The following is a 13,949-nucleotide window of genomic DNA, read 5'->3' on the forward strand; positions in this document are numbered from 1 at the left end:
TGTATGGGCTGTACATGATTGTGTGTATATATCACACCTCCTATATATGTATGGGCTGTACATGATTGTGTGTATATATCACACCTCCTATATATATATATGTATGGGCTGTACATGATTGTGTATATATCTCACACCTCCTGTATGTGTATGGGCTGTACATGATTGTGTGTATATATCACCTGACACCTCTGTGTGTATGGCTGCAGATGACATTTCATCTCCCGGTATCTGGCACCCCTCGTATCTTTATTGCCCTGTAGTACCATCACACATGATATTATTTTGTCACCTCCCGATATTTATAGCTGTCCCAGACTCTGCATTGTTCTCCAATCTGTTCCCAGCTCTTATCTCGGATGAGATTGGATTCTTGTGAGTCATGATGTGAGTGTTCCAGTGTTAATTCCTGTCTTCAGATGAGATTCCTGATTAACCTGCAGTGATGTCTGTATATTGTAATATATGTGGTTGTATGATCTTGTGAGGTTAAGTCACTTCCTTGTGTAGTCACACTGTATGTGACTTATCTTCACTTCCTGCCCCCTCGTGTGTTCCGCTGGTATACAAGTGTCTAATGGACAGAGAAAAGTGTATATACACATGGCTATACCATTGTGTGTCCTCCCATAGCTTCATTAAAGAGTATAGGACACAACATACAAATCCCGGTGCCACACCTAGGTGGAAGGTTCCTCATCAGTGTTTTCTTATTTCTACAAAACAAATTGCTTGTTCCTTGCAAACCGTTCTTGTTGTGGCAGGTCCCTTGCACAAGGACCTCGGTCTAATCTAAAATCAGCAGATCATACAAGTGTCTCCACAACAAACAATCCCACTGCTTGCTCAGGCAAACCCTCCCTAGATCATTATTTACCCCTCTGAGTCTGCCTGCTGGGATATTTACATCCTCAATTGTAATTACTTCACCAGCATTGGCTGCAGAATGGCTTCCCATGGACTTACAGCCATGTTCTTGGCATGATTCCTGTAGGCGTATAACCCCAATCATTACCCAAGGGGCTGTTACCCTGGATATAGGGAGCGCAGTGTGTATCGTTATATGTTTGTGTAATTCCCTGTACAGCCGAGCCAATACATGCTCATGTATTCCTCTGTAAGACCAATCTGTATTGACATGTCTGGTGCAGAGATAAATGGCTTTCAAGGCCTACTTTGTGGTGTAAGTCCTCCTAGAAATTCAAATCATGGCAGGATTTACAGTTATGTGGCACTTTAATCATCCAGAATTTCTTGGGTCGGGGCAAAGTATTAGACCAGTGTGGGGAAATGGCCTTCCTTTGCTCATTGCTGCCAAATGTGCAGACGCTGGAGCTTTAATAATTCTACCTCTGCAGCACCCAATGCTGGAGGTTCTGACATGATGAGGAAACTCTGCTTCCACCAATATGGCTGCCTTTGTCCCAAGTCCCTGATAAGGACATCTCTCTTCTTGGATCAGAGTTTTCGCCATCATTCTCCTCATCTCACAGGGGGAATATTAGAGGTATAGTAGTCTGTTATGGATCTAGAGCAGCATAAAGCATGTGATTAATAAATGTTATTTTTCATTTCAGAGCCCACCCAGATATATCGGTTTCTGAGGACAAGGAATCTTATTGCTGTAAGTTATTATTTTTTACACTATTGTACATTAAATCTTATAACTGCTCAGCATAGTATGGATTGTATGATCATGCAGGGTACTAAACCCAGGGTCACAGTATAAAGGGGCATTATGGAGGTCTCGGCAGTCTTGTATGGTGTGCAGGGGTTATTTAGTGGAAACATCACTATAGCACCCAAAAGATTTGTATCCCCCATGAATGTAATGCACATACCTAGCAATGTAACATCGGCAGTCTCCCTCATCATAATCTTTCCAGTATGATTGTTGTATGTCAGCCCAGAGGAACCACACACACACACACACACACACACACACACACACACACACACACACACATAGAGAACATAAAGACCTGTGCAGTGTCCAGGCTTTGACCCTGATGTATGTACAATTCTCTGTAACTTGCAATAAGAATCTCTTTATTGTTCCTTTTTACAGCCAATATTTTTGCATCGGACGCTCACATACATGTCACACCGCAACTCCCGATCAAATGCCAGAAGGTAAGGTGGAATGTTCTGTGTATTGCCTGACCTCCTCACCTTTAGTGGCGTCTGTGCTATAAAATAAGGAGCTGCTCGTAGTGTTCAGCACTTAGTTTGAGGTTGGGATTCTTGTGTGCTGTGTTAACTGTTGTTTTGGTGTCTTCTTACACGTTCATGTGCTCATTTGTATGACATAATCCAACAATATTCATTTCATGTGTGTAACCGTATCAGCCGCATCTGCTGATGGATTTGTGGGTCTGTCAGCTGACCCCGAAATGCCATTAGGACACTCCGATTACCTGATGTTTGAAATAGTTCTTTACAAACACAACCAGCACTTTGATTGCAGAAAAATGTAAATCCCCTTTATTTTTATACCTCTGTTCTCTAGAAGACCAGACTGATTGTCTAAAATAATAAACCACTGGTCTAATATGGTGCAGGTTCCCCTGGTCCGGACACCCATGTTAATCCAGCACCAGGATTTTAGCAGGACATACTGCCTCTGGCGGCCTGCCTTAATATGCACGTGGGTTACCCCAAATCTTCCTTTGTTGTTTTCTGCCATACCCAGGCCAAAATCTGATTGGGGATGTTCATCTCTGTTCTGGACTGTTCTTCACAGGCTTGGCTGGCCTTGGCCCTGTATTTGAGAGCACTAATAAAAGCATGTGCCATTGTCTTCATTGGCTGATCAGGGCCGGACCAATCCCACTTCTTTCCTAATGACACAAGGGTAAAGGACTCGGGGAATGGAGTGTACTTCTGCAGTAACTGGATTTTGCTTACAAATGATTCCAATAAATTATTCTGTATGTTATCTAATAGATATACAATTTATTTTTAGGAAAACTTTTAAAATTGATGAAATTCTGCTGAAGGTGGAGAAAATGAAAGGAGACCATGAAATAGACAGGTAATTGTATGACACATGGAGTCTGTTGGTTACTGGTTTACACTTGTGTGATGGAAATCTGTAGCTGTGTCTCTGTCCCAATAATATTAAGGGAATCCCAGATTGGTTCAAGCAGAGAGAAGCCTTTTATGGAACTAGTAGACTATACTTGTGCAGGTATTTATCCAAGGATGATGGGATATTTTCCATGTCCTGTAATGTAATAATGATCAAGCCATTAATTGTATCTTCATGCAGTCAATGAGAAAACCTTAACAGCCTGAGGAAGTGTATGTGTCTTCGGTAATATGCGGTGTGAGAGTTGATATTCACCCTGTGAGCTGCATGGCTTATATTGCTGCTGGACTAATATTGTAAGCTTGCTGGCAGGAGTGGAGATCACAGTGTTTGCGTTATGCTGCTGGTCACAAAGTTACATAGTAGGTTAGGTTGAAAAAAAGACATCCATCAAATTCAACCACTAGGTAAATATTCATATCCCAGATATAAAACCCTATAAGACATAGTTGGTCCAGAGGAAGGCAAAAAAAATCCTGGTACAATTTGCTTCAACAGGGGAAAAATTCCTTCCTGATTCCATGAGGCAATCGGATGTTCCCTGGATCAGCAGTCTCTGTTATTTTTACTTTAAATCCTTAATCCCCAGTTATATTCTGTGCTTCTAGAAATCATCCAGCTTTTTCTTATAGCAATCTATAGTAGTTGCTGAAACTACTTCCTGAGGGAGCCGATTCCACGTTTTCAAAGCCCTTACAGTGAAGAATCCCTTCCTTATCCGGAGCTTAAACTTCTTTTCCTCCAGACGCAAAGAGCGCCCCCTTGTGCTTCTTAATGACATTACAGTGAATGGGGAAGAAAGTTCTCTATATGGACCATTTATATATTTATACGGGTGATCATATCCCCCCTTATACGTCTCTTCTCAAGGGAGAATAGATTCAGTTCAGCTAATCTCTCCTCATAGCGGAGCTCCTCCATTCCTTTTATTAGTTTAGTTACCCTTCTCTGCACTCTCTCCAATCCCACAATGTCCTTTTTGTGAACTGGGGCCCAAACCTGGACTGCATATTCCAGATGTGGTGTGAGCAATGCTTTGTACAGGATTATGTCTCCATCTCTGCAGTCTATTCCTCTTTTATTACAAGAAAGTACTTTACTAGCTTTATATATTGCAGCTTGGCATTGCATGCTGTTATTAAGTCTATGATCTACCAGAACCCCCAGATCCGTCTCCATTTCTGACCCCCCAAATGTATTCCCCCTAGACAGTATGAAGCATGCATGTTGTTACCCCCAAGTGCATAACTTTACATTTATCTATATTAAATGTCATGTGCCACTTGGCTGCCCAATCACACAGTACATCCAGGTCTGCTTGTAGATTATAGACATCCTGTATGGACTTAATTCCATGACATAGTTTGGTGTCATCTGCAAACACAGAAATCCCAAACTCTATATCATTTATAAAGATGTTACACAGTAAAGGTCCCAACACTGAACCCTGGGGTACACCACTAATACCCTTACACCATTCAGAGTATGAATCATTATTACAACTCTCTGGATGATCTTTAAGCCAGTTCTCTATCCATTTACAGATTGACTTTTCTAAACCTATTGCCCCTAACTTGCATATTACCGTCTGTGGGGTACAGTGTCACATGCTTTAGCAAAGTCCAAGTACATTATATCAACTGCCACTCCACTGTCTACCTGTTATTTACTCTGTTTTAGTGAGGAAGTTTGACAACTTCTGTCCTTCTTGAAGCCATGCTGACTATCACTTATAATATTTTCTAGCAATGGGGTTAGGTTTCACATTACTCTTGGATTGATGGAGGACACATTTATCTGATATTTTCTTCTGTTTGTTAGATTTTTACATATATGACCTAGAGTTGGCGTATTTCTGACTTTGTTTTTGTTTTTTTAGTCTTTCTGCTCACCTGCAGCTTACATTCACCGGCTTCTTCCATAAAAATGGTATGTATTCTGTAGGGTAAAATAACTAAAACCGTGTCTTCTGCTCTGTGACTAATTATTGCTTCTCTTTCAGATAAACCTGCTCAGAATTCTGAGAATGAACAAAGTTGTGTGACACTGGAGGTTCTCCTGGTCAAAGTCTGTCATAAAAAGCGCAAGGTAACCACAGAACAAACATGCTGATGATGGCTGGGAAATGGGCTGATCGGTATTAAGGAATGTCATTAAGGAATATTATGTCTTTCCCATGCAGGATGTGAGCTGCCCTATAAGACAGGTCCCCACTGGGAAGAAACAGGTGCCTTTAAATCCTGACCTCAATTCTTCAAAACCTGTCAACTTCCCCTCACTGGCCATGTCCAGCAACGAGTTTGAACCCAGCAACAGCCACATGGTGAAATCCTATTCTCTGCTCTTCCGGGTCACCCGACAGGGTCACCGCGACTACAACGGCTTGTCAAACGGAGAGACCAATGAGAACATAGGTGTGTATGTTAATAATTGCAAGAGATTTTGTAAAATGTGTGGGTATATATGACCTATGTGCTTTGGCATAGAGCCATACAACAAATATGACAAATGTGACCCCAGCAGAAAATTACTTTAGAAATAAAGGTTCCACATGCTGTGTATGGCTTGCTGCTTTTCTCAGGAGATACTGGGGGGTTATTGCAGGCAGACCCTTCATATCCAGCACTCGGGTATTAGAAAGTGACTGAAATACATGTCAATTCCCACAGTACAGCGGGCAAGTAAGACTTTCATGAGACTTGATAACCATTAGATGTGTAGAATTGATCTGGAGAGCATACAAACGTTCCATGCTAAAAACATGAGTGGTCGGGGTCATTTCTGTTCTTACCCCAGTGTCCATGTGATCAGTTTTCTAGTGAGGGTATGAGGTGGTAACTATGCCAGTGCCTGGTGACCTTCATACTGGTGCAAGAAAAACATGATGTTGCTGCTCGTTGAGTTACCAATTTTTTGTAAAGATTCTGAATATTTCACATAAAATTTAGTTTTGCTGACTTATTTTTCTGACTTATTAGATGTCACAGAGGATCCTCCCACCCGAAGAAAACGTAACGCCTCCACCCGGGATGAGGACAAGACGTTTGTGGCCCAGATGACGGTGTTTGACAAGAACAGGTGAGGATACAATCTATTATATCCAGGTTAATGGTATCCTCAGCCAGCTGTAACTGTATTCTCTTGTCTCCAGGCGTCTACAATTACTGGACGGTGAATATGAAGTTGCCATGCAGGAAATGGAAGATTGTCCTGTCAGTAAGAAGAGGGCCACATGGGAGACAATCTTGGATGGCAAGGTATAGAGAACGAGATAATTGTCCAGGCCGTGTATTTATATCCAACCTGATAAGGCAGATAGTCGTTCTCCTCTTTTCCTCCGCTGCCAGCTCTGCCCTACTCTCTCCTTTCCTCTTTGCCCCCGCTGCCTGCCCTCCTCCTGTCTGACCTTTACTCATTGATCTCCTTTTTTACAAAGGTTGTACAAGTCTAATTATGAAATGTGCTTTTCAGAGGTTACCTCCCTTTGAGACCTTTTCTCAAGGTCCAACTCTACACTTTACCCTGCGATGGACAAGTGATGCAACAGATAAATCTACCGCACCAATTGCCAAACCTCTAGCAACACGCAACTCCGAATGTCTCCCTCAAGAACACAGGCCGGCAGCTGTCAAACCAGCACAGACTATAGGTGAGGTGGTTGAAGGGTTATCTAATCACACTGCGGATACTACAGGGCTACAAATGGCTGGTCCTCTTCGGACCATGTCTGCTTTATTAGTTATCATGTTCCTTTTTATTGGGATGATGTGGATGCTCCTTTGTCTCATTACATTGTTTCACATGCTGCCTTAATGGATAAGTATACTTACATCTACATCAGGCTTGTATCATTTTATCAGCCATTATACAATTCGTGCTGAAATTTGTTCCTTCTGGGTATGTTAGTGAGATGCCTGGTGAGGCTCCCATTATCATTTCTGACCTCCTAAGAGTTGCTCCCCCTCGTTTTGAGTTTCTTTTTTCTCATCGGGCACAGGGCTGGGAAGTTATCCTTTAACCTCCCTGGTGGTATTACCGAGTGTGGCTCGGGGTTAATTTTCAGTGCCAAAAGCCATACTCGAGGTGGAATTGCCAGGGAGTTTAAAAGTCCTACCTGGTTTCCTTGTTTCAGCGCTGCCGAGCATCTGAGTCCCCGGTGGGTGAACGTTGGGGACACAAGGCCAGGGGAGGCAGATGGTAGGTGGGAAATTTAAAATGCGAATTTTTAAATGTACCACTTTTACATTTAAAAATACTCATTCATACCGCCAGGCAGGTCAAATGTTGGCCTTTTTGTTTTTATGCCCATCTTTGGGTCTGCTAGTATTCCTTTACGCTGTGTTTCTCCTTGGCTTAGTTTTAGATGTCCAATATTTCAGGTGGTTTGTTGGATTGCAAGCAAGGGGTTTTAACAGTAAGTTCTCCTTTTCTCGACTGTCATAGGAGAACCCCCCATTCCCTGTGATTGGCTGGATTGTGGGAACACAACAGTGGTGTGTCCCCGGCAGAAACTTCAACCACTTCATTGTTGGTTTTAGTGTGTTTATGGGCTAATTTTAAATGTTTTTGTTATAAGTGCTTTCTAAAGGCTGAATGAGGCTGCTGGATTTGTTTGAAGAGTGTATTGAAGCCATCTTAGCATTGGTTAGATGATGACTGCTGCTTGGAATGGGCCATTATTAACGGTTTCATCAGACTTTGCTTGTAATTGCCAGCAGTGAAGGAGTCTGTGTCCTCTGATCTTCCATCAAAGAGAGAGAAGGACGTCTCCACCGATCCTCGTCAGAAGCTGCGCATATTTTACCAGGTACAGCTAACGGAGCTTATGCTTTGCTTGTTGTGGCCATGTGTGGAAGACTTCCAATGATAACAACTTCTAGAATTTCTCTCTCCCCTTTGTAGTAGCTGTGTACATTTGTTCAGTGATTACTCTCATCAGATTTGTGTTTTGTGTCTTGTAGTTTTTGTACAATAACAACACTCGCCAGCAGACAGAGGCCAGAGACGACCTGCACTGTCCGTGGTGCACTCTCAATTGCCGCAAACTTTACAGTTTACTGAAACACCTCAAGCTGTGTCACAGCCGCTTCATCTTTAATTATGTGGTAAGTCTCCATGCCGCCTGCATTTCTCTAATCTTGAGCACTCTAATGGAATCCTTTTATAGGTGTATGAATGTGGTTAGCCTTCCCTGATGAATGCAATATATTAATATACAAAACCTACAGGTGATGATCATCTCTATTTTTCCTGCAGTATCATCCCAAAGGCGCACGAATTGACGTCTCAATCAATGAGTGCTATGATGGATCCTATGCTGGAAACCCCCAGGACATTCATCGCCAGCCGGGATTTGCCTTTAGTCGGAATGGGCCTGTGAAGCGGACCCCCATAACTCACATCCTAGTGTGCAGGTAAGACCATCATCTTCTTTGGTCCCCATAGGAAGTTATTGGACTGGGCGATAATCATAAAACTGACTAGACTTCAACCATTGCTTTACTAAACTGTACAAAAGTTACTTTTAATGCATTTGCCTGCAATGTGTAATTCACACCTTTGGAATTTATACCTATCCCAGACCAAAGCGCACAAAAGCCAGCATGTCAGAGTTTTATGAATCTGAGGATGGAGAGGTGGAACAGCAGAGGACATACAGCAGCGGCCATAACAGACTGTACTTCCACAGTGACACGTGCCTTCCTCTCCGGCCCCAGGAGATGGAGGTGGACAGTGAGGATGAAAAGGACCCAGAGTGGCTGAGGGAGAAAACAATTACTGTAAGTCATCCATGTTGTTACAGACACAGGCCAAATGATTCATTGGGGGTCATCCACATAATACTTAGCAGAAGAAATTAAATACTACAGTAGTCCTTGAACACAGATGTTGGTGAAAATGTATTCAGGACTGCTTGGGGGTAAAATAAAGGCAGAAGTCAGGTCACACTGGATTTGTGGGAACATTTCCTTAGGCCAGCATTGTTTTTCACCAGTATCTTTATTGGGATCGGACCCCAGCACACACGGTCTCCTCTTAGAGCTCATGTGCGGGTTTTTCAGTTGTATTTTTGCACCACTTTATAACATATATAATATCTGGAATTTTAGAGATTCCCTGGCCTGTTGTCCAGCCATCCTACTTTATCCCTTAGCTCATCCGTGGTCTTCTATTTACTTGTTCTTTGTATGTAGCCTGACATGTTGTGTCCCTTGCAGCAAATTGAGGAGTTCTCTGATGTTAATGAAGGGGAGAAGGAAGTGATGAAGATGTGGAACCTGCATGTTATGAAGCATGGGTAAGCAGGCATTGGAGTAGCTCGGCCTGACGTTGCTCTAATTCTCCCCTTGTTGTTGTGAGGCTGATGGGTTCCAGCTGACTGCTATCAGAGTGGTGTAAGATGAATGTCTGCATGATGTGTGCTTTCACCGGCTTCCAGACTGACTCCATCTTGTTCCGTTCCAGGTTCATTGCTGACAATCAAATGAATCATGCCTGCATGCAGTTTGTAGAGAATTATGGACAGAAAATTATTGAGAGGAACCTGTGCCGTAACTTCATGCTCCACTTGGTCAGTATGCACGACTTCAACCTAATCAACATCTCCACCATAGACAAAGCTGTGGGCAAACTCCGAGACATGCAGTACAAGATGGAGAGGGGAGAGTCCCCACCTTCTGCCCCAGAGGAGTGTGCCGATGAGCAGCACTTGGCCACCAATGGGTTCAGTGAGACCAACGGCAGAGAAAGAGCTTTAGAAAACGAGTATGTGTCAGAGGTCCCCAAACAGATGAAGAAGCAGCGTCTGTAGCGGCCGGACTCCAGGCGTGGACTGAACTGTGGCTGAATGGAGCTTCCACCCCCAGGAGTCTGGGCCCCTGCACAGCAATACACAATCTCCATCCAAATTCCCCACCCACTACGCCGGCACTACTCGTATCTCGGTAGATGCACAACCCTTTTATTTTACCCTCTCAGACAACTTCAGCTGTTGCTTCCAGAACTGACTGTTATTTTTAGACTTTTCATATTGACAAAAACCTTTTTTAATTACCACCCCAGTTTTCTCTAAATTTCAGGGGCCAGTGAATGGAATTTTAGCCCCTGCTATAGATTTCTATTGAAAGGAGCTGAAATTTCTAGCCGGTTCTGCTACTGTCTTCTTTTTGAGTAAAATAGGAGTTTATTTAAAGGGTCAATTCACCCCAAACTGATATTTCCTTAAGCTGGAGAGTAAAACCACCTAAGTTTATGTCTCAGGGATTTGCTGAGAACTTGGCACTTTAGTTTCCAGGTGTGCATACCTGTCTCAGCTCTTTGGAGGGTCTCGCTCCCCCTGTTTAAGTATTGTATATTATGGAGTATGTAATGGGAGGAATGAGACTACCCCACGGTGGGTGCTAGGAGAGCCAAGAAAGGAAAAGGGCCTTGATCTGGCGTCTAGCATTTCCGAGACATATAAAAAGCCATTGGGTCTCCCAGCTTCCACCAGTAGTATGGAATATCATGTTTATGGGGACTGGCCATTGGTTGTTATGGAACCACTGCATGAGGTGCCGGGCTGTCTGGTCTACTGATTGGGTAGACACATCGGCAATCCTCACATCATGCCATCCTTGTAATCATGACGGTTGTCTGTCAACCCTGATTTTTACATCTCAGAAAGCACTGTTATTGGATTGGCGGAGGACACTTTTCTTACTGCATTTCATAGTCTTTATTTATACAAATACGATGCTGCTGGAAGTACAGGTATCCTCACCCACCACCTTTTTCTATCGGTTTCCATTCTTTGTACTTGTCAGTGTGGACGTTTCATCCGAGTGTACATATAGCGAGCCGGCGACTGTGTACGTTACTTGTGATGCCATTTAATGAGGGAGCGGCGTTGCTGCCCGAGGTGTTTCCCACACTTTGCTTGGTAATAGAAATCATTGAAATTTTTGCTTTAAGCCCTCATCTCCCGGTGAGCGTCTGCACATATGTAAAGACTTCGCCTCCTGTAGGTAGACATAGCGAGCGGTTTGGCTTACGGAAGGCAGTGTTTGCACAAGGTATGGTGATGGCCCCGCCTTCTCTTTCCAATAGTCTATTCCTATGTACCTTTTGTCATGTCAATTTCTAATAAACTATGAAATAAATCCTGTGTATGACCCTTTGTGTGCAGGGAGGGGGTTGGAGCTACCGGTTTTTATGGAAGAGACACCAGAAGTGCGCTCATTTTATATATTCATCATTAATTGTACAGCACAGCTCAGATTAAGTAAAGGTGAAACAGAACAAGGTGCCAATCCAAATGCTGATGGAGAGCCAATCCGTATGTTGCTTCTCCTGTAATAGGCTACAGATAGAACCTCTCCAGGGTGCCACTGATCTCACCAATACAGTCCATTGTATAAAAGACAAACTATAAACTTTCAAATGTTTTTATTCAAATGAAGAATACAAAGCTTTGGCTGTACACAAAACACTGGATTAAACACTAGTACTCCCAGCAGATGGAGACAGACTGCATATAATATAAGGCACCAAAATATCGGAGTGCAGCATTAACCTGTATACACTTCACACGTACCTCTCATCAGCTGATGACGGTGCTACATAGACATGATTATTTGGAAGCCATATGCCCAAGAGTGTCCATGGGAGAAAAGAATACTTCCTGCCATCAGCTATGACAAATATAATTCACACATACAAGATGGAGGTATGGCAGTATACAGAGACATAATAAAATAAAGCTTTGGGCCTCTTTATTAAGAGCTATAAAAATAGAATTGTTCCTAATCTAGTAACAAAAAACAACCTGAGCTGTAATCTGGATCCAGGCCACAAGGGGGAACCCTGAGAGTTTCTAATACTGGAGGTAAAGGTGGCCCATCAGTGGATGGAAGGCACCTCACATGTTATCCATGGCTCTTGTACAAGGAAATGTGATCGGCAGATTGGATGTGATCATTTGGTTTTCACAAAGAGGTAGACGATAAAGTACAGCTCTGTACACCCTCCCAGTCACCCCATCTACAGCCTCAATCTCATATAAAATGTATAGGAGCCTTCCCATGGCTAAACCTGTATGATCAGCAAAAACATGGCTTTCACAGCGGTATTCTAGACCTCTCAGCATGCGACCAGCAACTACCTGCTGGGCTATGGGGCAGATATTGGTGGTCACCAACCGCAATGCTACTGATTCTATGGGCCAGGAGCTTGGGCCCCTTTTCAGCTTGGCTATTTACTGTTCTGGCGTGTTACAGGAAAGCATAAAATAGATAATTATGTAACACATTCATTTTGGGATCACTACTGCTGCCATTAACCGCTCACAATATAGTAAAAGTTACAGATAAAAAATGCTCCACCTACAATGGACCTGGAATAAAGTACAGGTGCTAGATGTGCATCAACTGAGACCATTTGTCACCATCTGCACACTGGTCACTAAACAATGAACTGCTATTATTTTCTCCTGGGGAGGATGCAGCAGGATGGCTCCGACTTATCTTCCCCCTCATAAAACCATGCTGGGTGCAGAGATCATTGCTGGAAATGGCACCAAGAATGCGTATTGGTAGAAAAACATTGGGACCTATTCTACCGTGGAAGGCCAGGGATGAAGAACATTGGGACCCTTTTCTACCCTGGAAAGAAGAACATTGGGACCTATTCCACCCTGGAAGCTCAGGGATAAATGAGGAAAGTCTATGCCCATGGACATACAAAGCTGGTACTATGCCTTCTGGGAATCCAAAGAAGAATAAGATTGGATCTCTACCGGTTGGGAATGCATTGATTAATAATTTTGGATCTGTAACCTTAGGGATTCAAGTAATGAAAAAGATTGGATCTCTGAGCTCTGGGAGTGTGTACTATAGAACGCCTGGGGGCCGTAGATCCAGGAATGGAGCCAATGAACCGTTTCTATATCCAGCCTGGAAATAAAATAATACAACTAGAAATATCTCCAGCTGTAAAAATAAAACATCTGCCATAAATACTCTGAGCATTGCTTTCACCAATACAATACGCATTCTCAGGCTAGATTACATCAGCCAGTTAAAACACCAGAACCTTCCAATTGGGGTGGACAAAGGAACATCCAAAATACAGAGCATCACATGATTGCTCCAGCAGCCAATCAAATACAACTTCCCTGTTTCCAGAGCCTATAGTCACTCTGCGTCGCTGATGTGGGCCCTCATTGTTGTTGTTGGGCCCTAGACTTACAGTCTCCATATCAAATGTTATGGTGGAACCAGGGGAAACAGGAGGCAGCTGATTGGTCATCTCTTTACCATTTACATACACGGCACCTGGAAGAGACATAAACAGGTCAGTAAATATAAAATCGGGACCAGGGATATACTGGGGAATATGAAACAATATCTACACTTACCCCCAGGACTAATACAAACAGCCTGGTCCCTCTGCAGGGAGTCGCATCCACCATCCTTGTCCACACAAACTCCAATACTGTCCCTCTTATCCAGCTGTCCTGAGGTCTCCACCCTGCAGGAACAAAGGAACATACTGAGCAACATCACAGCGGACACGTTACACCCTGAGAGCCACTGACTCCTATACAACCCATATCAATGGGCCATAACTCACACCAAGGTGCCTCGGTATTGGTGGGGTCCCACTCAGCGCCACGGGAGCACTGGAATTAGGACATATAAGGGTGAACTCCCAGAAGATGGCGCTGTCCCCATAGGAGCACATGATGTAATGCGGGGGCAGCATGGAGGACACCTCCCTCTGAACGGGGGCAGCATGGAGGGCGCCTCCCCCTGAACATGCTGGGGGCAGCATGGAGGGCGCCTCCCCCTGAACATGCTGGGGGCAGCATGGAGGGCGC

General features: G+C 43.6%; 2 protein-coding genes across 3 annotated transcripts in view; one reads left to right on the forward strand and one right to left on the reverse strand.

The window, feature by feature from the left end:
- SUZ12 (SUZ12 polycomb repressive complex 2 subunit) overlaps window positions 1-11,232 on the forward strand; it is a 13,988-nt gene extending 2,756 nt beyond the window's left edge. The window contains exons 2-16 of one of the 2 annotated variants that reach the window (XM_072414026.1): window positions 1,578-1,624; window positions 2,069-2,133; window positions 2,966-3,034; window positions 4,971-5,020; window positions 5,094-5,179; window positions 5,274-5,505; window positions 6,070-6,169; window positions 6,243-6,348; window positions 6,563-6,740; window positions 7,807-7,898; window positions 8,053-8,196; window positions 8,348-8,505; window positions 8,673-8,871; window positions 9,310-9,389; window positions 9,557-11,232. In XM_072414026.1, coding sequence (XP_072270127.1) covers window positions 1,578-1,624; window positions 2,069-2,133; window positions 2,966-3,034; window positions 4,971-5,020; window positions 5,094-5,179; window positions 5,274-5,505; window positions 6,070-6,169; window positions 6,243-6,348; window positions 6,563-6,740; window positions 7,807-7,898; window positions 8,053-8,196; window positions 8,348-8,505; window positions 8,673-8,871; window positions 9,310-9,389; window positions 9,557-9,902 — 1,952 coding nt within the window. In that variant the 3' untranslated portion in view covers window positions 9,903-11,232. The remainder of the gene's footprint in view (window positions 1-1,577; window positions 1,625-2,068; window positions 2,134-2,965; window positions 3,035-4,970; window positions 5,021-5,093; window positions 5,180-5,273; window positions 5,506-6,069; window positions 6,170-6,242; window positions 6,349-6,562; window positions 6,741-7,806; window positions 7,899-8,052; window positions 8,197-8,347; window positions 8,506-8,672; window positions 8,872-9,309; window positions 9,390-9,556) is intronic. The other variant, XM_072414027.1, reaches the window with a different exon arrangement.
- Window positions 11,233-11,503: 271 nt separating this feature from the next.
- Window positions 11,504-13,949, reverse strand: part of CRLF3 (cytokine receptor like factor 3) — a 5,072-nt gene continuing 2,626 nt past the window's right edge. The window contains exons 7-8 of the mRNA XM_072414029.1: window positions 13,488-13,600; window positions 11,504-13,404 (exon numbers count right to left, since the gene is read on the reverse strand). Of these exons, the coding sequence (XP_072270130.1) occupies window positions 13,148-13,404; window positions 13,488-13,600 (370 nt within the window). The 3' untranslated portion in view covers window positions 11,504-13,147. The remainder of the gene's footprint in view (window positions 13,405-13,487; window positions 13,601-13,949) is intronic.

The sequence above is a fragment of the Pyxicephalus adspersus genome, chromosome 6 (genome assembly GCF_032062135.1).
Source record: "Pyxicephalus adspersus chromosome 6, UCB_Pads_2.0, whole genome shotgun sequence".
NCBI classification, from domain to species: Eukaryota; Metazoa; Chordata; class Amphibia; order Anura; family Pyxicephalidae; genus Pyxicephalus; species Pyxicephalus adspersus.